Source organism: Pezoporus occidentalis, unplaced genomic scaffold (genome assembly GCF_034315485.1).
Source record: "Pezoporus occidentalis ecotype Australia unplaced genomic scaffold, CSIRO_AGI_Poc_V1 ctg70, whole genome shotgun sequence".
Classification (NCBI taxonomy): domain Eukaryota; kingdom Metazoa; phylum Chordata; class Aves; order Psittaciformes; family Psittacidae; genus Pezoporus; species Pezoporus occidentalis.
The window spans coordinates 186,502-207,160 of NW_026916053.1; the positions used below are offsets into that span (position 1 = coordinate 186,502).

Consider the following 20,659-nt stretch of genomic DNA (forward strand, 5'->3'; position numbering starts at 1 on the left):
GCTGGAAGCCCATTGTTCCACATACCATCACTGTGACATGGCTGAGCAGTTGTTTATGGGCTGGGAGAGGAGCCTTCCTTTTCTCACAGCCCTTTGTTTTTCTGTGACCAGTAGAATGATGTAAATCAGCCTCCCCTCTTGCTTCTCAGGGTGGACAAGATGCCAGACTGTTGTATGGGAGTGGGTGTTCGTGAAGATGTGATACTTCTCCTTATGCAGGCAGAGGAGTCACTGCGGATCAGCAGAGGGATATTTCCACATTTAGGCCCAGCCTATTTCCATATCATGTTGTAGCTCAAAACCACTGTCTTATAGACCTTTTCTGCCAGGCAGATGAAATCCAGATGGGTATATACCATTGACTGCAAGTCCAGGAGAACCTATACTTGCCATACTCTGCATATTTCTTCTAAAGTACTTGAGGTTTAAAGTGTTTGCCTATCAATAGCTGCTGTAATACTTGGAAAAGAACAGGGTGCCACAGACTGCATTCAAGCATTTGGCTGGCTCCTTGGGCTGTGGAAATAACAAACTATAAATTAAGTTTGCAGAAGCTGAGGGTACAAAAACACCAATGGAAAGGTATATCCAAACCAGGAGTGGGTTAGGTAACCTTGGAGAGGAGCAAGCAGGCTCCACATTTCTGCATCCTCAGGCCTGCACTGCCCCTTGCTGACAAACTCTCTACTGTGAGACAAAAAGTGCTGCAGGGAACAGCCATCCTGGGGATGGAAACCTCTTCTCCTCTCCCCAGACTCCTGGATCACGCCAGGCACAGCCAGTGGAAGGGTCTGCCCTGGGCATGGCTCCCTCTTGCAGCTTCTAACTGAGACTCTAGTGAGGTTCTTCAGCGCTGACGAGGAGGCACATGTGGAAGGGTGAGTAGACAGCATTGGAGGAGTCTGTGCTTTACATTGACCCTTCACGTGCCCCCCCCTCCATGTCTGGTTCTCTAGACCCTAGGCAGAACATGTGAATGACATTGGCAGGGTAGCAAGAGTGATCCAGGAAGATAATAACCCCACGTTGCTTCTCTCGCAGTGATTTAACTGCATTGAATCTGATGCATCTCCCTGCATTAGGCTGCTTGTCATCCTCCCTCCCAGCATCCTCTTCCCACAACAGATCCATCAGCGTTTGTCACAAGGGGAGATAATTTGCCCTGGATGCCAGTGCTAAAAAACAAATGACTAGCTCTCCTGCAGCACCTGCCAGCTGGAAGCTTCAAAGCACTTTGTAATCATTAACTTCCGAGTTCTGATCAGGGGTTTCCATCTCTGCTGTAAGAGGACTAAAGTGGGGTCTGGAGGTGGAATGAGGGGAAAGTGAGAGGAGAACTGAAGTGTTCTGGATACTGCTTGTAGGTTTTAATGGGGTAGGGGGAGCTACTTCATTTGAGGGGTGCTAGGCTGGGATTCAGCTTGTCAACAAGTTTTATTCCCTATTCTTTCTTCCACCTCCCCTCTGGGTGAGCTTGCTTTTCTGGATCTTCATTTCCTCATCAGTAAAAGGTAAGTAGTGACTGCTTCTCCTTGTAAGAAATTCTGAAATATACAGATGACATCCAGTTGTGGGAGGTTCTGGAGAAAAGCAAACAGTGTTTGGGATTTCAGGAAGCTATCTTTAAGGAAGATGTGGACATTTAAACACCAAATATAATAACATAACATTGATATTGGGTACCCTGGACATTGGGTACATGGGAGCCAAGTTTGGGCTAAGGAGAGAAGAACAGAAAGTAGGGAAAAGCAGCAATGAGGGTCTTTTCCCTTAGTTAATCATGTAAAACAAACACCTGGCTCCTATTTTAGGAACCTTGTAGTTGAAATTGTCACTACAGTCCAAAAGCCATGGTCAATCGATACAGGAGGAGAAAGGGCTAGCAAGCACTGCTGTGTACCTCTGGTGCACCAGCCTAAGCAGGTGAAGTGCATTAAGTGATGCTAATGTACCCATTAAATGGTGCTAATGGAGCTCTGGGCTCCCCGTGAGGTCCATTTCCCCTGTTGGGAGTGAAGGAAGAAGATGAGAAGGACAGAGGGGCAGAGTGATACTTTGAGTGCTGCGCTGTTGCCTGGAAAGTCACTCTTTTCTCCATTTCTGCTGTGTTTTCAGGTTAGTAAGAGCTTTTTATTTATTCATAGCCCTAATCAGGAGCAGAATTCCACTGCTATTCCTCCTACCTGCAAATATACACAACCATCCTGAGATCAGGCTTTTCCCTTTGATGAGGGCTGTTGCGGTGAGAATAAGGGCCCAGTTCACTCCTCAGCCACAGAGGAATGTGCAGCCGTTCTGAGCTCAGCTGCTCCTGGCTCAGCAAGCAGGGCCTGGGAAGCAATAGGGGCCCTGCTGGGATTATCAGTGCTCTCTGCTCATCACTTTTTTTCTGGCACCAATCCCTGCTCCTGTTTTCATGGGTGATACCACCGGGAGCTGGAGAATGACTGGAACAGACCTATCCCCTTAAGGAAGGATGCTCTGGCTATCCCCACTGTGCTAGGTCCCTTCTAGACGTCTCCAAGCTGGAAGTCAGCCCCGGGGCGGTGGGGCCCAGCCAGGAAAGCGTTAACCTTCCCTGCAATGCTGCATCCCAGCTCACGGTGGAGCTGCCTTCCTCTCTTCCACCCCCAACTTCCAATTCACTCCAAACAACTCCGGGACAGAATTGCAGGGAAAAGCTGGAGGCTCAGACTAGACTTGTTGATCTCCGTTCCGAGGCAGCAGAAGGAAGCACCGAAGCTTTCCTTTGTGTCTGCACCGAGAGAGAGCCTGGGGGGGGCGGGGGCAGATGCGGTTTCGGCGTTGACTGTAGGCAGGAGTGAGGAGCCGCCGCCGAGGGAAGGCCTTGGAAGGCTTCCTTGCGAAGGATCCGATTTACCTCGTTTCCCTTCCCCTCCCCCAGGGCTCCGCGGACAGCCGGGAGCGCTGCCGCCATCCCTCCTCCTTGAGGCTGCCCGCGGGGGGATGCGAGCGGGGCCGCCGCTGCTGCCCGCCCCGCCGCAGGATGTAGCCACCCTCGGCCCCGCACAGCCCCGCACCGCCTCGCTGGGAGCCCGCAGGAGGAGGTAGGTGCGGGCCGGCCTCGGGCCGAGGGACGGGAGCCTTTCCCTGTGTACGGCGGCGGCAGGGAGACAGCGGCGGCGTTTGGTTCTTGAGGCTGGGGGTACCTGGGTAGGTGGGGAGGGGGCTGAGGCCCCGGAGCTGCGGCAGTTGAGCATGGGGGAGCCGTTCTTTCCTGCGCCGGGGTTTCTCTCCGTGCCATCTTGTGTAAGCAACAGTGCTTAGGGCTGTCATAAGGCACCCGGCTTTGCTAGGAAGGTTCGGGGCTTTTGCCTTATTCCGAATTCCGGTTTTCGTTGATTTCCCTGTTCTGCAGAGGTCGGCGTGGGGTGTGTGTGTGGGTGTCCCTGGGCAGTCCAGAGAGGGAGAGCGAGTCGTTAGAGTGGCTGCGAATTCCCCTTTTACCTTCCCCAGCGGTTTCCTCTGGGAAATCTGCAAGGCTGGAGTTATAAAAAGCCTCCACGCTTCCCTGCAGCCTACATGGCTGGACAGGGCGGAGAGCATCGCCGGCTCCCAGGAGGGGAATTGCCCCGGCTGGGTCGTGGGGGCACCTGGGGTCCGCGGTCCTCCAGGGCCCCACTGCGGGAGAAAGTGGTGGCAGGGCCGGCACGCTCCTAGCCGGTTGCCAGATGGGGGACAAGGGGCCAGCGCACCACTGGCTAGCGGCTCGAAGCCTTTTTGGGGCGCATTGCTGAGTGGCGCTCGGGGGGGGGGGGTGAGGGGGGAAGCTCTGTGCCCTCCCCTGTCAGTCAGCACTTCCCCGGCCTTTGCTAGCAGAGGCTCCGGGGCTAGCCCAGCCCTCGCGGCTCTCCCGGACGGGGTGTGCAAGAGACCCTCCCGGGCAGAGGAGGGGGGCACCGGGCCGCCGCCCGGGGGAGCTCGGCGACAGCAGCCTGGCCGACACGTGGGATCGGGCGGCCTTCAGCACCGCGGACAGCGGCCGGGGCTGCGCGGAGCGCGGTTCAGCACCGCCCGGGCGGACAGCGCCGCCGCCCCCCGCAGATTAGCGGGGCCGGGCGCCCCCCGCGGGGATAAGGCAGCGCCGAGGCGGGCGCAGGTCAGCGGGCGGGGACCCATGGTTGGCTTCTCTTGCAGCTCTGGGGCATGGAGGGGAAGGAGAGGTGAGGAGAGCCGGTCCCCGCGCACCCTGCCCCACGCCGCACCTTGGAGCGTCCAGCCTGAGGGGGACCAGAGATGCCTCTGGGGATGAATAAGCATGGATCTCGCTCTACTACCTCTTTGCCTCCGGACCCCACCGAGATCGTCAGGAGCAAGGCCTGCTCCCGAAGGGTCAAGCTCAACGTGGGGGGGCTGGCCCACGAGGTTCTCTGGCGGACCTTGGACAGGTTGCCGCGGACCAGGCTGGGTAAGCTCAGAGACTGCAACACACACGACTCCCTTATGGAGATCTGTGATGACTACAACCTGGAAGAGAATGAGTACTTCTTTGACAGGCATCCCGGGGCATTCACCTCAATCTTGAACTTCTACCGTACTGGCAAGCTGCACATGATGGAGGAGATGTGCGCCTTGTCCTTCAGCCAGGAGCTGGACTACTGGGGGGTGGATGAGATCTACCTGGAGTCCTGCTGCCAGGCCCGCTACCACCAGAAAAAGGAGCAGATGAATGAGGAGCTGAAGAGAGAAGCCGAGACACTGAGGGAAAGGGAAGGGGAGGAATTTGATAACACTTGCTGTGCTGACAAAAGGAAAAAGCTCTGGGATCTCCTGGAGAAGCCCAACTCCTCCGTAGCTGCCAAGGTAAGAACTCAACATTTATTTTCAAGTGTTGTCTATATTGGCTCATTTCTGGTGTTGCTTACGTGAAGTGCTGTCCTGCTAGCCTTGCTTTAGCATCTAGGCACTTGTGGCTGGATGGATTTTGTGAGTAAAGGGCAGAAAGGCCTCTCAGATGCAAACAGGTTTTAAAGTATCTTTTTTTGGTGTAGTTTGGAAAGGATCTATTTTAAGCACCCCTGGGGCAGCCCAGGCTGCTAACCAAGGGGGGAGCAGCTTCACCGACCTGTGGGCCAGCAGTATACACTGACTGCTGTGGCTGGAGGTTGTAGACTTGCTATCCAGTGTCCTGTCTTGATGTGTTTTGTGACAGATTTCTTTGGGCCCAAAATGTGTGTCCTACTGTTTAACCAAACTGGCTTTTAAGAAGAGGAAATCTGCTTGAACTTGTAGACCCACGTCCAGTCAGGAAATAATGCCTTCCTTTCTAGGACCTAAATCAAAGTTCTCTGGTGAAATACATCTCCTAGGTATTTGTATCAGCACTCTTAGTCGGAAGCTACCTTCCTTTTGAATTTCATGCTTTGCCTGATTCAAGACTCTTTTAAGTCTCCCTGTGCAATGCTGTTGCGGCTCTGTTGCTGTCAATAGTTGAAGTACTGTTTACTCTGAAGTTGGTGCCAGTGTAAGAGATCTATTTGAAGGCATTTGGAAGATAAGACCCATGTTAGGAGAAACCAATGTCAGAGTTGGCTCTGGTATTTTAGCTGTCTCATGTTAGTCACATATTCTTTAGTTAGGAAAATCTCTGTGAACACAGTGATTCAGTAACCATGGGGACAAAAGTGAAGGGGGAGAGGTTGAAAACTGTGGGATGAATAACTGAAAAGCATGAGAGACTGAGAAGTAGGGATCAAAACTTGGATTTTCCATGTACTGGCATCTTCACGGTATGCCAAAGAAGTAGAAAGAGGCCCCAGTTACCTCTTTAATGTCGCCTCCATGTTGTACGTGCATCTGCAAACGCAAACCTTGGCTCCATCCCATAGGAAGTCTGGTTTCAGTGGACTACTTATGAAAACAAATCTCTTTCCCTCTCTTACCAAAATGTTGCATGTCGTGAACCAACAGCATGTACAAAAGTTTGGGGAAGGGATTTTATGAAGTGTGGAGCTAAATGGCTCATTCTGGCAGGGGAAGGGAAAGGCATGGTCAGCTGCTTAACCAATTATCACTTTTCTAATGGCAAATGGAGCCCCAGAATGTCTTTTTTTTTGTTTTTTTTTTTCTCCAATGGCACAGATGACACTGCTGAATGCATTAATCATTTATAAGGCTCCTTTGGCAGAGTCCTGGAATCCTGAAACACAGGCCCCGGGCTTTGCTGTCTGTGGCACTGACTCAAAATCCATTAGAGACTGTTGATGTTCATGATTTATTGTGTATGAGCAGAGGTCATTCTTGCCAAATAAGTGTCTTGTGTGATTTATAGATGAAATTCACTCTAGCTTCATTTTCTGAGAAAATTCTCAGAGTAAGTGCATTCGACATTGCAGGCTGTGGATTAATTGAGTGAATGGTATTGCATTATATTGCATTATTATCCTTAGCGTTTAAAGCTACCATTCTGTGACTTTATTACTGTAATGAAAATGGTGCTGTACATTCTCAGACCTCAAATATTCCAGCAGTTCACAAACATGAATTTCTCCTCTTTTCAAGCATAGCAAGGCAAATGGGCATGATGAACAATTAGCTTAGCAGGCAGGGACAGCAGTGCTGCTAAGCCTATTCTTTATCCGATTTTCTCCCTGCTGGTGGATAGCTTATTCTCTTGTGCCAGAGTATGCCCTTTGCTTTGATCGCCTTCATGAGAATTCAGTCCACATACTGAATAGGCTGGACTCAGCTTTCAACTTCTGATGGAAGGACATGGGGAGAGGGACTTGGCAGCCTGACCTGTTATCTGACCTAACCAGCTGTGCCCAGGCTCTGTTTCAGGCTCATTTTCTAAATCTGAGCTGCTGCCTGGTAGCTCCTGCCCAGCTTTCCTCAGGTGTCCGCTCAGTGAAACACTTCTGCTGAGGCTATGGGCCTCCAGGAACTTCTGTCAGCTTTCCTGAAGCCAGACTGCATCTGCTTTGCCAGGTCTGGGAGCTCAAACTGTTCCTTTAGAAAGAGAACAAAGTAAACTCTTCTGAGGTTTAATGATTATCACCGAAGGACCTAAAGTCATTGTTTGGAAAGTCTGTACTACTCTCATTTATTCTTTTTCTTCAGACTGGTACCACTCAGTGCAAAGGTTTTTCCATCTAATTGGAACAAATACAGGTTACTTTCATGTTCTCTTTAAGGTATCTAAAAAATGGCTACAAGTGCAGGTTCTAACCCAGACCCAGCACAACCCCTCTGTAAGCCATGTTCCACACCAGCAAAGTGGGCTTTCCTGCACAGAACCTGACCTGACTCCTCCACAACAGCTTACTGCAGAACTTGTCATGGTTATCCTGGAACTGGTTAAATACTGAGAGGCGTTCAATTGTGTGTGTTTGGGGATTTTAAGGAATTATGTGATGTACCATGGGGTGGAAAATGGCATTTAAATAAGCAAAGAATTCCCCAAACCTTCGTTTTTGTTGCTGTTTTATCCACTGTGGATTTACCCATATCTCTTGACCAATCTGACTGGTTTTTGAACTACCTACCTCATGGCAAGCAGTGTCTTATTTATGTGCGATGCTTCACTCTATACGTGACTGGAAAGAATGCTCTGTAAGATTTTATAATACCTGATCTGAGAGCCTCAAGATCTCTATAATGAGGCATCAGACGGCTGTTGAAGCCCCAGGCTTGCTGCCTTGTTACTCCCCAGCACTAGCAGAGGGGTGTTTGCTCCTTTCCTATAATGCTGCAGTCCTTTGCAGATGTAACCGAAGCCACACTGACCTTGTGCAAGGTGCTGTAGAGCCATGGGGCAGCTCTCCAGCCCTTCCCCAGGGTCAAATTGTGCAACCGGTGCCTGAACTATTTCACCCATCAGCCCATTTAACTTAGGGGTGCTTGCTGTGCTGCACACCCTTGTGCTCACTTTGCCCAGTGGGAAAAGTATACACAAAACTGAGCACTGAGGGGCTCTCCCCTGCTACATGAAATAATATTTAATAGGCAGGTATAGAATCATGGAATCATAGAATAGTTAGGGTTGGAAAGGACCTTAAGATCATAAAGTTCCAACCCCCCTGCCATGGGCAGGGACACCTCACACTAAACCATGTCGCCCAAGGCTTCGTCCGACCTGGTCTTGAACACTGCCAGGGATGGAGCATTCACAACTTCCCTGGGCAACCCATTCCAGTGCCTCACCACCCTAACAGGAAAGAATTTCCTCCTTATATCCAATCTAAACTTCCCCTGTTTAAGTTTGAACCTGTTACCCCTTGTCCTATCACTTCAGTCCCTAATGAAGAGTCCCTCCCCAGCATCCCTATAGGCCCCCTTCAGATACTGGAAGGCTGCTCTGAGGTCTCCACACAGCCTTCTCTTCTCTTCTCCAGGCTGAACAGCCAACAGTATTAGTAACAACTTACTCTTTGTCTCCCCAGCCTTACAGGATATTTTAAAAGATCAGTTTCTCCTGCTTCCTATGACTTTATTTGCCTGTATATCCCTGAGAAATACTCACTGCAGGCTTTGTGGATGCTTCCTCCTCTTCCTGCAATCACTGTTTTTGCTTATTTTATCATTCTTGCTGTCTAGCTCAATAGCTTGGTGGTTGGTTTTTAATTTTTTGAATAGTATTCTTCCTGTACTTTGGTGCACACACAACATCATTTTTAAGTATAGAGGACTCTCTGGTGCTCACTTCTGTCTGGATTTACCTAGATGAAGATGAGGTGCAGATATTTTCTGGGGTAGGTATTACATTTTACTGTGTGGCAGCTTTCCCTTTCCTCAGGAAAGAAAAGTAGCTCTCCAGAAGCCAAGCAGAACTGCTGCTTTTTCTTGGGACTAAATGTCCATGACAGGGCAATAGTAGATAGCAGCTCTCAAGCACTCTGGTTTGGGCTTTTAATCTTAATTACTCTTTCCCTTGCCAAAGTTAAGCCTGGGCAGCAGGTTTCTGTCACTCACAACCCAGCCAGCAGCCCTGGGTGACCAGAGCAGGGGTCCCTTCTGTAGCTGTTTGGTTTTTACTAACCAAGATAGTTAGGATTGGTGCTGGTTTCATGTGCCCAGTGAGATGTTTGTGCCCCTTGGGAGAACCAGCCTAGCTGTAATTCCGACTAGACTGCAATGACCTCCTGAAAACCATCAGGCTGCAGTTTTTCCATGCCTTCCAGTGTTAACAAATTAGACCAACTCAACCTCTTAATTATATGGTCTTGGTAATTCTGTGATCACCTGGACCTTTCCAGCAACTCTGCAAGAGCATTGCCCTTTTTGTCTCCTAGGAGGAAAAGAAATCCTTTCTTCTTTTAGTCCTTACGAGTTATTTCCCTGATCAATATCTGAGCAATTAGTGTTGCATGGGGTGTGTGGGGGAAGTCTGCTCGTCTTACAGACTCCTCTGCATGTGCTGGCTTCATCTATTTTTCTCTTGCTGTCCTGAAGGCTGAGAAAAACACGATGACATCACCCACTTTGCAAAATGCTTCTCTGCATATCTGCATGTCAAGTAGGATGTGCACTTCCTCTCCTCCTCGCTGCCTCCACTTCCCACTTGTCCCTGTCCTGTTGGAAGCTCTGCTGCAGCAGTCCCTCTGTTCTGACAGGTGATTTCTCATCCTTTCCCTTGCTCCTACTATGTCTTTGCCAGTGCAATATCACGTTTATCCTTGAAAACATGCAACTCCAATTCAGTAATCTTATTATGCATGCCTCTACATTTGTTGAACAGCTTTTCTCGAGCTGCCCACTGCTCTCTGCTGCTAATCTCTCGATGCATTGCTTAGGGATTCAAGAGGTTGCTCTGTAAGCTCTTTTCTTATTATTGTTGATAGTAGTGACAAAATAAGAATGATAAAACCTCTTGGAGATGCATTCGCTACATCTAGAGCTCTCTTCCCCCACATGGGCTTTCTATTCCTGGCCCTTCCTTATGGCGTGCAGTTTCATTCATCTCTAAACCTGCCTGAATTTAGCTTTCAGCAGAGGAAACCCCTCTCCCTAATTGCATGGGTCACATCTTAGCCATATCTTGCCTGTCTCTGAGGCTCCCATCACAGGGCAGATGTTGCCTTTGTCTGTTAAAGCCAAATTGCCCATATTTTCTTGCATCTCTGCCTTTCGTTTTTCTGATGCGGTTACTGCCTTGGCTTTTCTTCTATATATAGGAGACTTTTTTCCCTTCATCCTTTCTTCAGAGATCCTCAAAAGCAGGGCCTCATTCCAAAGCCTTTCCTCAGGGTTCAGGGATTCGCCACTTTGGTTTATAGCTTACCACTGGGTTTCTAGCACAGCACTGTCCTGTGGACATATAAGCGACCTCTGTTCTGCATCAATCTCTTTTTATCCTGCAGCTCCTTTCTGGGTGCTTGTCCTTCCAGTGAACTTCTTAAATCTTTTGTCTGGGAAGCCCTAATTCCTATGTCCTCTGCTTCTATTTCACTGGTGACCTTCCCACTATATACTGATGTGCTGGAAGCTCCCAGAACTCCTCTCCATTACAGGCTCCCTAAACTCCTAGTTATTTTTGGGGGGGAACCCAGAAAAAAAACCAAACCAACCCAAACCCTGGTAGCATTGTCAGCCTGGTAATTATGTCCTGTGATTCTTTCCTCGCTCTGAAGAGTCTTGCTGGGAATCCTTGTAACATAGGAGACACCCTTGCACAAAATCACATTGGCTTGTTAGTCTCCCACATCCTTAATGCAGCGTCCCATATTATTTCCTTCATGGGATACATCTGCCAACAGTAAGCTGCTTCTAAGCTCTCCAGGTGGAATCCTCACCCTTCAAAGCTGATCCTTTCTCCAGACCTGTTACTGCAGCCTTTGGATCCAAGGCAGCTGCCTGATGTTTCTTGCCTGGAAACGGTTTGGGTTCAGCAGTTTAGAACCCAAGCCAAGGTCTGCAGTCTCTAAAGACCTTTTAAAAAGGAAAGGTAAAACTCGTAGTTCTTCTGATGCACTTTCCATACAGTTGATGAAATAAAGCATGCATAAACATATGTATGTAGGCATACTCCTGGATTTTTGCCTTAGCTGTAACTTTCTGCTTAGGAGAGCCTGGAGCAATTCTGTGGTCCTTCCTGAGCCTAAGCATCCACATCTGTGAGAGACTGCTTGCCTGCCTCAGGAGGGAAGCACCAAGCTTGCTTGGGCTGAATTCCTTGGAGGATGTGTGCTATAGAAGTATAGTCGCTGCTATTTTTAAAGTGCCAACTCTCATTTGTACCTTTAGAAAAATCTCTCTGAGAAATTAATTCCCGTCGCTGCTCAGCCTCTGAGCAAACGTAGTTAAAGGTGCCGACATCACCAGTCAGAAATGCAAGGAAGCTTGCAAGAATGGAAAATCCCTGTTTTGCTCAGCTGTGACTGCAGAGGTTTAGTGTAATAATGGGGTTCAGAAGAGAAGTGCTGGGCCTGATTCCCCCCCAGGAAATACTGGCATGGTGTAATGTACACGCTGTGCAGGTGCAGCTTTGGCTGGTACCTGTGCAAAGCACTGGCACGTGCTGCCAAGTCAAGCATGAAGTGCCTGATGTTTGTGCACTGACTACAGAGGAGTTCAGAGCTATGCAGAGGCACTCCAGAGCTGTGTGCAAAAATCAGTTCTTTTCACTTCCTAAAGCACTTTCTTTGCTTTATTCTTCTTACACAGTGGGATAAATATCCTTACCATCCCATTCCTCCTTTTACCTATTCCTCATGATCCTGAAGATCACAATTTCCTACTGATTTGTGAATACCCCCATGGAGAGGAATAATCCAATGTTAGTTTAACAACATGAGTGTTTCTATTTGTCATTGCCAATGACAAAATATTTATGTCAAAGAAAGTTCACAGCTGATCACTTAGTTCTTATAATAAACACAGTCATTATGATTTACTCCATGGAGATATCTGGCAGCAATAGATGAGGCATAATGGGGCCAGTAAATGTGAGCAAGACATTGATATTAGCCTTCTCTCAAAAAGCTATATATAGAGCTATACGTTGTCATTGTTTCCACTACATTAAGGCAGACAAGGTTCAGCCTCTTGCTGTCATGAGTTGCTCAGTTTGTTTTCAAGGCCTAGAGGCTCAGCTCTGTCATTGGCTGTGTTAGCTTCCCGTGCACTAGGACTGCGAGCACCAGCACTGGGGTACCACTGTATCATAGCGGTAGATGAGCTCAGGCTTGGTGGTTGCTGTCCTTGTGAGGCAAAACTGCTTTAAGGGCTGAGTGGATAAATCAGCTCTGCGCCACAGACCTATGAGCTGGCAACAGCTGGCTCCCTGCCCCACACACTGTCACTTAACTGTCATGCCTGAGCTGCTTTGGCACTCTAACCTTAACATGACCTTGCCCTAAGTTTAGTCCCTGGGGCAATAACCACATGTTCACTTCTTGGTGTTCTTCATTGCTCAGTACAGCAAAAATAAACCTTGTAGTAAGCTTCCCCACTGGGTTTGGCTGGTCTCTGGTTTCTGGCTTTCCTAGCTTTTCTTGGCCTCTCCTGTCTGCTTTACAACCTGGCACTAGCTGAACATGTTTATCAGCGGATTTTGGTAGGTCTCATTCTGTTTTTTAGTGAAAAAATCTATTCTTCATGCCAGAGCAAGCCTGTAGCAGTGCTGAGCACCCCTAGGTGAGCACCATGCCTTTGTACCTGCTAATAGCCCCTCCCAAAACGCTGATAATTAAACATGCAAGCATGTTTATTTTCTAGGTTCCCCACTAACACCAGCAGCCCCAGCCCTACTTCTGTGGAGGGTAAAACTCCATTGAATGTAATGGGAACAGATGAGTATTATGATGTCTATGCTCATCAAGCAAAGCTCTCAAAGTGCTTTGAAAAGATGGATTAGTTAAGGCCAGGACAAACCTGTGGTATATGTATTATCCTCATCTTAAAGTGAAGAGGTGATCATTGCCAAGGTCAGTGAGGAGGGTCAGGGCATTGCTGGGGGGACCCTGGCTTTCCTCTGTCCCCAGTACGTTTTCATGGTGTAGATGAGCTTCCACTGGCCCCTGCCTGCTGCCTCCACTGAGATAGTGCAGAGGGAAAGGTGCTGGCAGCCCTCTGACAGATTACCCAAGGGGAATGGAGGTACCTGTGCTCCTTGTTTCAGCACAAGTATTCCTACTTGAATGAGCATGGGAAGGTTCTGGGAAATGTTGTCATGTTTGAGGAATGAGTGGTTGAAGTAAGATGGCAAGGTTTCCACTGATAGATCTAAAAGCAGAAGGTATCTACTGCAGTGTTTTCAGGGTGCTCTGTGGCAGTTCTGACTGCAGGGAGGGAATGTTGTTAAGCTGATTTGAATAGCAAGAGAACACTTATGTTAGACGTATAGAATTATGTCAATGTGTAGAATGTATTGTCAAATTATGAAATAAATTATAATACCTATGCAACACAGTATATATTGACATGTATGCACATATACTACATTAAAGTTGCCCTTCCTTATGGGAATTCCTTTGTACCAAAATTAACTTGCATAAGAAAGGTATTTGTTTTCAATTAAAAACTAATCCTAGCAACCAGCTCCACTTTCAGCACAGCAAGTATAATGAACAATTCAAACATTACTCAGCAGTAGCATCTCCTCAGACAACCGTGTTCCAACCTTTGATAGGAACAGTATTTGTGTGAATGTGAGGGTCAGAGAATGGGGTTTTTTGGTGTTGTGGGAACTCTCTTCAGCCTGGCCGCAAAGAGGTACTGATGTTCTCAGGAATGTTCTCCCTTTCCCCATTCACAAGTCTCTCCTAGACACGTCATGATTCCTGTGAGTGGTTTAGCTGAAGCTTGCAGTTGCTCTGGTCCAACAATGTGGATCATCAGTCCAATGGCTATGGATGTTTTATGACTCCTCTCCTGAGGTGCTGGCAATGCAGTGTGGGGAAGGTGGCCTTAACTCAGTGCTCTGCATCTCAGCTGTGTCAGAAACCCAGGTTTGGACAAGAGAAATACATAGCAAAGCAAAACCTGAAGTACTTGTAGGTACCCAAACCTTGTATTGACAGCATCCATCAGATCTGATTAAAACCTATGTCACTAACGAAAGCTGGATGAACAGGTCAAAACAAATGGAAGGGGCACTTTATTTCAAAGTTCATTTTTTCTGCAGTACATAATCAGTTCCAACTATGATGAGTTGAACTTAGTGCTGTTTGGACTAAGATTCATGCAGAGCCTCTAGCCAGAAGCACAGATTAGTTTTGTTTTATTTAAGTCCATTTGCTCTTGCTCGGTTTTTGAACAAAATGGAGTTGTAATTCTCATTTGCAGTGCTTAAAGAGCATAAACCTCAGAAATGTGCTTTCATTGGTACGGATGAAGAAAACATGACTGTACTTCCCAGATTTTATTTTAAATCTAAGATTCCTTGAGGGCATTTATTAAAAAGACAACAATTCTTTTTGCTAGCAGAATGAACTGAAGATGTGAGCAGAGACGTCTGTCTTTGTCTTAATATTTGAAAGTGTTTGTAGAGGGAAAGAACTGCACTAAGTATGCTTTCCATGACAAGAAATCTCTGCCATGTGCCAGGTATGCTTTGCTTGGCTGGTTTCAGTAGCGTGTGAGGGTAGCACAAACTGGGAATGATAACATGCTGTAGCACAGAGCACCAGAAGCAGCTCCTTGCTTCCCTGAGGATCCTTTTATATGACTAAGTCCAGTCTTTTGTTACCATTTTCTGCAGCAATTCAGCATCAGCTTTCTCTACCCTAGCATCCAAATGCGTCATAGTGTGTTTGCCCTTCCAGTTGTCTTGTGAAGGAGAGCAGCACAGTTATCCCAGTTTACTTGAGAGGGTACAGAGGGACTAACTGGCTTCTCAGGGCCTGTGATGGAGCAAGGAATTAAGCCATAATCCACCCCTAATCCCTGGACCACTTTCTTCTCCGGTGCAGCTGGATTCCAGCCATATGTGTTCAAAAGGCAGCTGTAATACACTTCCATGAAACTGCCTAGGAATTAATCTCAGATTGGGTTTCTTCATATTTCTTGGAATCTTGTCTGTATTTGGCACATTTTTCAGCTCTGAAAAACTTCCTTCACATGGCTGTAATTTTTGTTCATTTCAAAATATCCATCTATTGCTCAGCACACTTTATTTCTTTTGTATCATGTGCTTTTATTAACTGTACTGATCAGACATTAAACAAACCCTTTATTTCTTGTAATTGGAGCATTTAACCACTTCCACTATGAGCAATTACTGTAACATCCTTGTAGTTCTCCATGTCTGCTGTTCTTAAAAACTATGGGTTCATTGACTGTCAGGATAGGAAAGGAGTGTAACCCACTTTCTGAGGTGATGTTTGCTGTCTGCTGCCAGAAGAGCCCAGCCTCTCTGGTGGAATAGGGAGCTTTTACTCTTTGTTTGCTTACCTGGGAATTTCTGGTAAATGTGTTCTTCATAGCATGAAAGTTCAATCTCTTTAGAAAAGAAAAGGAAAACAACCAGAAAGTGTTGTTTTCTCTCCTGTCAATGTGCCAGAAGTTTTATTAATAATACATAATAATTATACATTGCGTTTCTTAGCTTCTTTCATCTGAGGATCTTAAAGTGCTTCACAGGCATTAATTAAGTAATCCTCATGACTGCCTGGTGCAGTAACTATTGCTATCAATTAAATATGACAATGTAGAAGAAAGAGTAAATAAGAGAGTCTCCCAGAGACAGGCAAGAGCAAACCTGGCCTAGAAAGGGTAAAGCAAGCGGAAAACCATCATTTTGTTGCTGTGTTCTATGTGAGTGAATCTACCAGTCTGCCTGTCAACAAATGGGAGCTATCCTACCTCTGAAGTTGACTGGTGTTGAAGAGGAGACCAACACATTATTACCTCTGCTGGCAAGAAGAAGGTTGTGACTGGCAGCACTTAGGACTGGGTTTGTTCTCAAAGGATAGCTTTTGTTAGGGTGGAATAGAGGTGAAAAATGCTAATATTCTGGCATTAAATACCCCCTCGCTTTACAGCTGTACCTCTTGCCAGTGAGATGAATTTAACTTAGGTTAGTCAACACATGGTTATTCTTAGCCTCTAATCTTCCCCAGGTAAGAATGTGATAGATCTCAGCAGGTTTTGCAGCACTTAGCAGAGAAAAGCTGTGCCTTGCAAATGTGTTACCTGTTACTATGAGGAAGGCAGGCTCACACAACAGCAGTTTTGGTTTGCAGTGTCAGGTACCCACCAGTTTTTCCAGTGTATGAAGATTATGGCAGTGTTGGGAGGGACTACTTGGAGGTGGCTCAGCCCAGTTTCTCAGGAGTGCTGAAGAGTCTCTGGAGCTATGAGATCTCTCAAATGCATTCTGCCTTCTGGAGGAGATGCCAAATGGCATGACTGGCGTTTATTTTTTGCTCACTTTGACAGAGTTGTGGGTTTGGCAGCTGACTCCAGGTATGCTGGGTCCTACTTATTGTTAGTTTGATCCTTCAAGGTAAATTTGAAGCTGATGAGGTATAGCATGTGAAGTCTGATTAATTCCCACTGGTCTGGTGCATGATCTCGCCCTGCCTTTGCTGAAGCAGATCTTGTCAAAGGCAGCTTTTCAGGAACGAGAACCTCAAACTTCACACATCATTCATGCCCCTCAAGGTGACTGCAGACCCAACACTCACTGTATGTGTTTTGACCTCACGTTTGTGTATATGGCTTAGCATGACAGGACACTTTGGGGCTGTTCCGATAAAGTGATATTTCCACCAAACATAAGATGTGCTGCGTTCTAGACCACATCAGGTGTCGGAGTTCGTTTTGCTAATTGACATGTTTGTGCTCTCTCTGTTTGTGTTTACACACAATGTTATTCTATAGGAGTAACTTGAGACTTCCAGCAATCCCAGGGAACGGTCTCATCTAACACCTGCAGCCCTGGCTAAAGCCAGCCTTAGCGTATGCAATCTATCTACTGAAATATGAGATTTCCATCAGGCCAAGCAAATGCATTGGGTCCCACTGCAGTGACAGCTGGCCTCTCTTTTCTCTCTGCTGGACACTGGGGCAGGTATAAATTCCATTGGTTTTGCATGTCCATTAAGCTAAAAAACAAATTTGTTCAAGTTTCTGGCAATGAATGAATAACCATGAATGAAACCCACTTGACTTAGTAGTTATTTTAAAGGATGCTCTTAAGAGCTGCTTGTGAAATGGCTGTGAAATACTTCTTAGTTTGCACAGTCTTCTAGAGAACTTGCTTCATGGTGCAGATTACTTGGGCATGGCAATGCCTCTTCCTGGAGTTACAGATGTGATTTATTTAATTCGTAAACTCTTTGTAGGAAGTGCCTTCTTTTTGTTGGGTGCTTCTATAGCACTGAGTGCAAGACTTCCCTGGCTCTCAGCTTGTGTACAGTACCCCAAAACAAGATTTTTACAGAGAAAACAAAACCCAATGTAAAAAGGTATGGGGTTAGTTTCCATGATTGCTAATCGTGTAAACAAACCGGCCTGTTTCTTGAGGAGGAATGGCAGAAGGATGGTGTGCCTCTTCCTGCTCTTCAACTGTGCTGCTCACTTCATCTCCACTTAGTTGCCAGAACCGGGATCCCGGTTGCCAGCAGAACCCTGAGCTGTGCAAAGCATTGAGAGATTAAAGGACCAATTTGGTCGTCCTCCTCTAGCACAGATGCAATGATCTCCAAAACAGTCAGTGGAGAGAAAGTTAGGGCTTTGGCTGTCCCTGCTTAATTCACCTAAGCTGGTTGCATCACAGGTTTTGTTGCTATAAACTAATCCTAAAGCAGATGGGAAGCTCTCCCCAGGTGCTCCATGCTGATAACTTGAGTGTGTTACTGATACTTTCCACACAGACATAATCTGTGGTGTTGAAAGGAAGGATGAACAGTTAGGTGGTTCACACAGTTGCTGTGATTTAGCATGCAAATTGGGTAGTTGGAATACGCAAATGTATCTTGCAGTTTATACAAGCAATTACTTAATCTCTGTGTGTAAAAACAGGATAATTGTGTGCAAATTAGACCTATCATTGCATACAGTGCAGTCGTGTGTTTAAATGGTCACTAAATCCTTTCTATCAGTAATTAATGACTTTATATCCTAAGGGAAACTAAGTACTACGCCTCTTCCTAATTTTATTCTTTTCTCCTTTTCCACCAGGTCCTGAAACAGGTCAAATTTCTGCTGTCATTTCATCCCTTGTTCCCTTCATTATCACCTACCTGCTGGAATATTTCTTTTCCTTAGTATTTTTTTGAGGTGAATAAGCCATAAACACTGTTAATAGTCTCCCTTTTTCCTGCTTGCGGAACCCTTTCTATCGGAAGTACATTACAACCCTCTCTTTAAAAGCCTGTTTCTTTCAGCAAGCGTCCTTCATCACTGACCTCCTTGCTGCAGTCTTTCCTGAAGTGTTTCTGGTGAGTCCAGTTAGTCAAAATATAGCTCCATGTTCATGAAATCAGCCCCATGGCATTGTACTGCTCTGGTTTGTCTTCTTTCTAGGCGGAAGGATGAAACCCCAAACTGAGACAGTCTGTTGGGCAGTGATATGGCTGATATTGGCAGAGCGGGGGTCATGGCTTTGCTGTGTGTTTTCTGCACAGACTTCACAGGGTGCTTTTTATCTCTTGTGCCTCTGCCCAACATTGGCAAAAGATGGAAAATCTCTCTTTGCTTTTCCCATGCTTGTCTTGGTAGGGCATAAATTCTTTGGGCACCACTTCTTTGTTCTGTACTTGTACATCGAAGCCCTAATTCAAGGGGCAAAACAAACACAGTCTGTCTTTTTACTGCCCTTCTGGCACAACATCATCATTTCTGCTTGTGTTCTTCAGAAGGAATGCAGATAAAGCTTAGTTTAGTCAGCTGTCGCCCTTTTGATTTAGTATCTTAGGTGGTCAGCAGCTAATGATTAATCTTAAATGTCACCTCTTTTCCTTTCATACTGACTCCTTTAAGCTGTTGGGAGCTTACATTTCAATACATTTTAAGTAAAGCAATGATGCCCTGTGCCAAAGAACAGAGAGCCAGTATGGCAAAGCTCCAGCCTTTGCACCTGTTCTGGTTTGCTTTTTCTGTGAAGTGCTGTATAATTGTCTTCTTCATTAGCAGCCTGCTGAATTCTGGTGTGTGAGGGATTAAAAATCTAATGAATATGGATTATTTCAAATATTTTCCTTTGGGACCCAGTAGGAATGGAGATCTTCGGAACTGCATGTTCGTATAATAACAAGGAATGGAAGATGCCTTCCCCCAGCCTTTTTCAAAGTTCTCTCTTAAGAGTGAGTATCAGAACAGACAGATGATCCTCCTGCTCTGCCTAGGGCCTACATAATGATGTTTCGATCCTGCTGACCCTCTGGCTGGATATGGCTAGAGGCAAAATGAAATCCCTGTTAAGAGTGGAAAACTTTAGCACACACACAACTTTCAGCATATGAGCAGCCTCCTTGAAGTCAACAAGTCTTAAGCATCTGCTTAACATAAAGCATGTAATAAAAAGGGAGCGAGTTATGATGCAATTAAAGGGCTCGCTTTGCTGAGGGGGACAGGAGTGTGTGCTTGCTGTGTTTCTATGAAATAAGGACATTTTTCTCCTCCTATTAAAATTCTTCAGTGCTTAAGGTTAAGGTGTCATCTGCAACATCCAAGAGGCCTGGAGAGGTTGTTTCTGGGGAGCAGATGTTCAACAATTTGTATTTTAGATTTTTTTTTGTCAGTTTGGATGCTTTCTTGTTTCTGCTTGCAGAAATTGCGTCATTCTCATCTGCAGGAAAGGCTGTTCTTTGCCCTGGTCAGTCTCCATAGTACTCTTCCCTAGGGGATCACAGAGTGCTCTGTAGGAACCTGCTTAAGCCCTCTTTGCAGGCAGGGAAACTAAGGCACACTGAGACACTAGCAGCTTTCCTAACCGCCAGGTCAGGTTTGAGCCACAGGCAAGTGTTTCCCACACCAAGTCAGCCGTGCAGGCAATGTATGGCTGGTGCCCATCAGATGTGTGCTGTGGCCCCTTGGCTATGGCTCACAGCAGGCACACCAGTGGATGACTCTCTCAGCTGATACATTAGGCTGTGAAGTGAATGCACATGAGTGAAGTGAATCAGGCATATGAGTGAAGCACCTCGTGAGCCTGATCCTAGCATCTTACGTGACCATTAAGGTCTCATCTGCTTTTTTGTGGCTGTGACTGTGACAATGCTGGGTGCAGGAGCTATGAGGTACGGCTGAAATGGGGAAGGGAATCTGTATTTCTTTAATTCAACCATCTGTCTCCCATTGCACATTCAGACCAAGTCCTTTCCCCTCCCTGGTGAAAGCAACACTAGGATTCTCTCCTGCCAGCATTGCAGAGCCAGTCTCTCCGCAAGAGTGTGGGACTAAGCAAGGAGAACCGGTTTTTGACCTCATTTGCAAATATCCTCCCAAACTGCAGAGCAAACCCCCTCTCAAAGCAGAAATCCATATGACAGCAGCTCTCTGATGGGCCAGGTTTCTCACTAGGGTGAAGAAGTAGGATGCCCTTGCAGGTGCCCAGTTAGATCAATAGGCTGGTAGGGGTAGGGTGGCTTAAACCCATCTGCTATTCTGAAGATTTTTGCAGGGAAAAAAACAAAGGGATGAAACTTTTTCAGGAATTCTTGACCGGTTCCTGAAGTGGGGTCCTGCTGTAGGGGCAGCAGCTGAGTGGCTCCCCCAGGAAAGCCCCCAGCCAGCACAAGCAGATGCTTTCTCT

General features: G+C 46.7%; 1 protein-coding gene across 3 annotated transcripts in view; it reads left to right on the forward strand.

The window, feature by feature from the left end:
- The first annotated feature begins 1,300 nt into the window (after positions 1–1,300).
- Positions 1,301–20,659, forward strand: part of KCNB1 (potassium voltage-gated channel subfamily B member 1) — a 131,445-nt gene continuing 112,086 nt past the window's right edge. Inside the window, exons 1-2 of one of the 3 annotated variants that reach the window (XM_062642201.1) lie at positions 1,301–1,511; positions 4,159–4,824. In XM_062642201.1, coding sequence (XP_062498185.1) covers positions 4,258–4,824 — 567 coding nt within the window. In that variant the 5' untranslated portion in view covers positions 1,301–1,511; positions 4,159–4,257. Of the gene's footprint in view, positions 1,512–1,902; positions 2,116–2,227; positions 3,069–4,158; positions 4,825–20,659 lie in introns of those variants that run through there. The other 2 variants (XM_062642199.1, XM_062642200.1) reach the window with 2 other exon arrangements.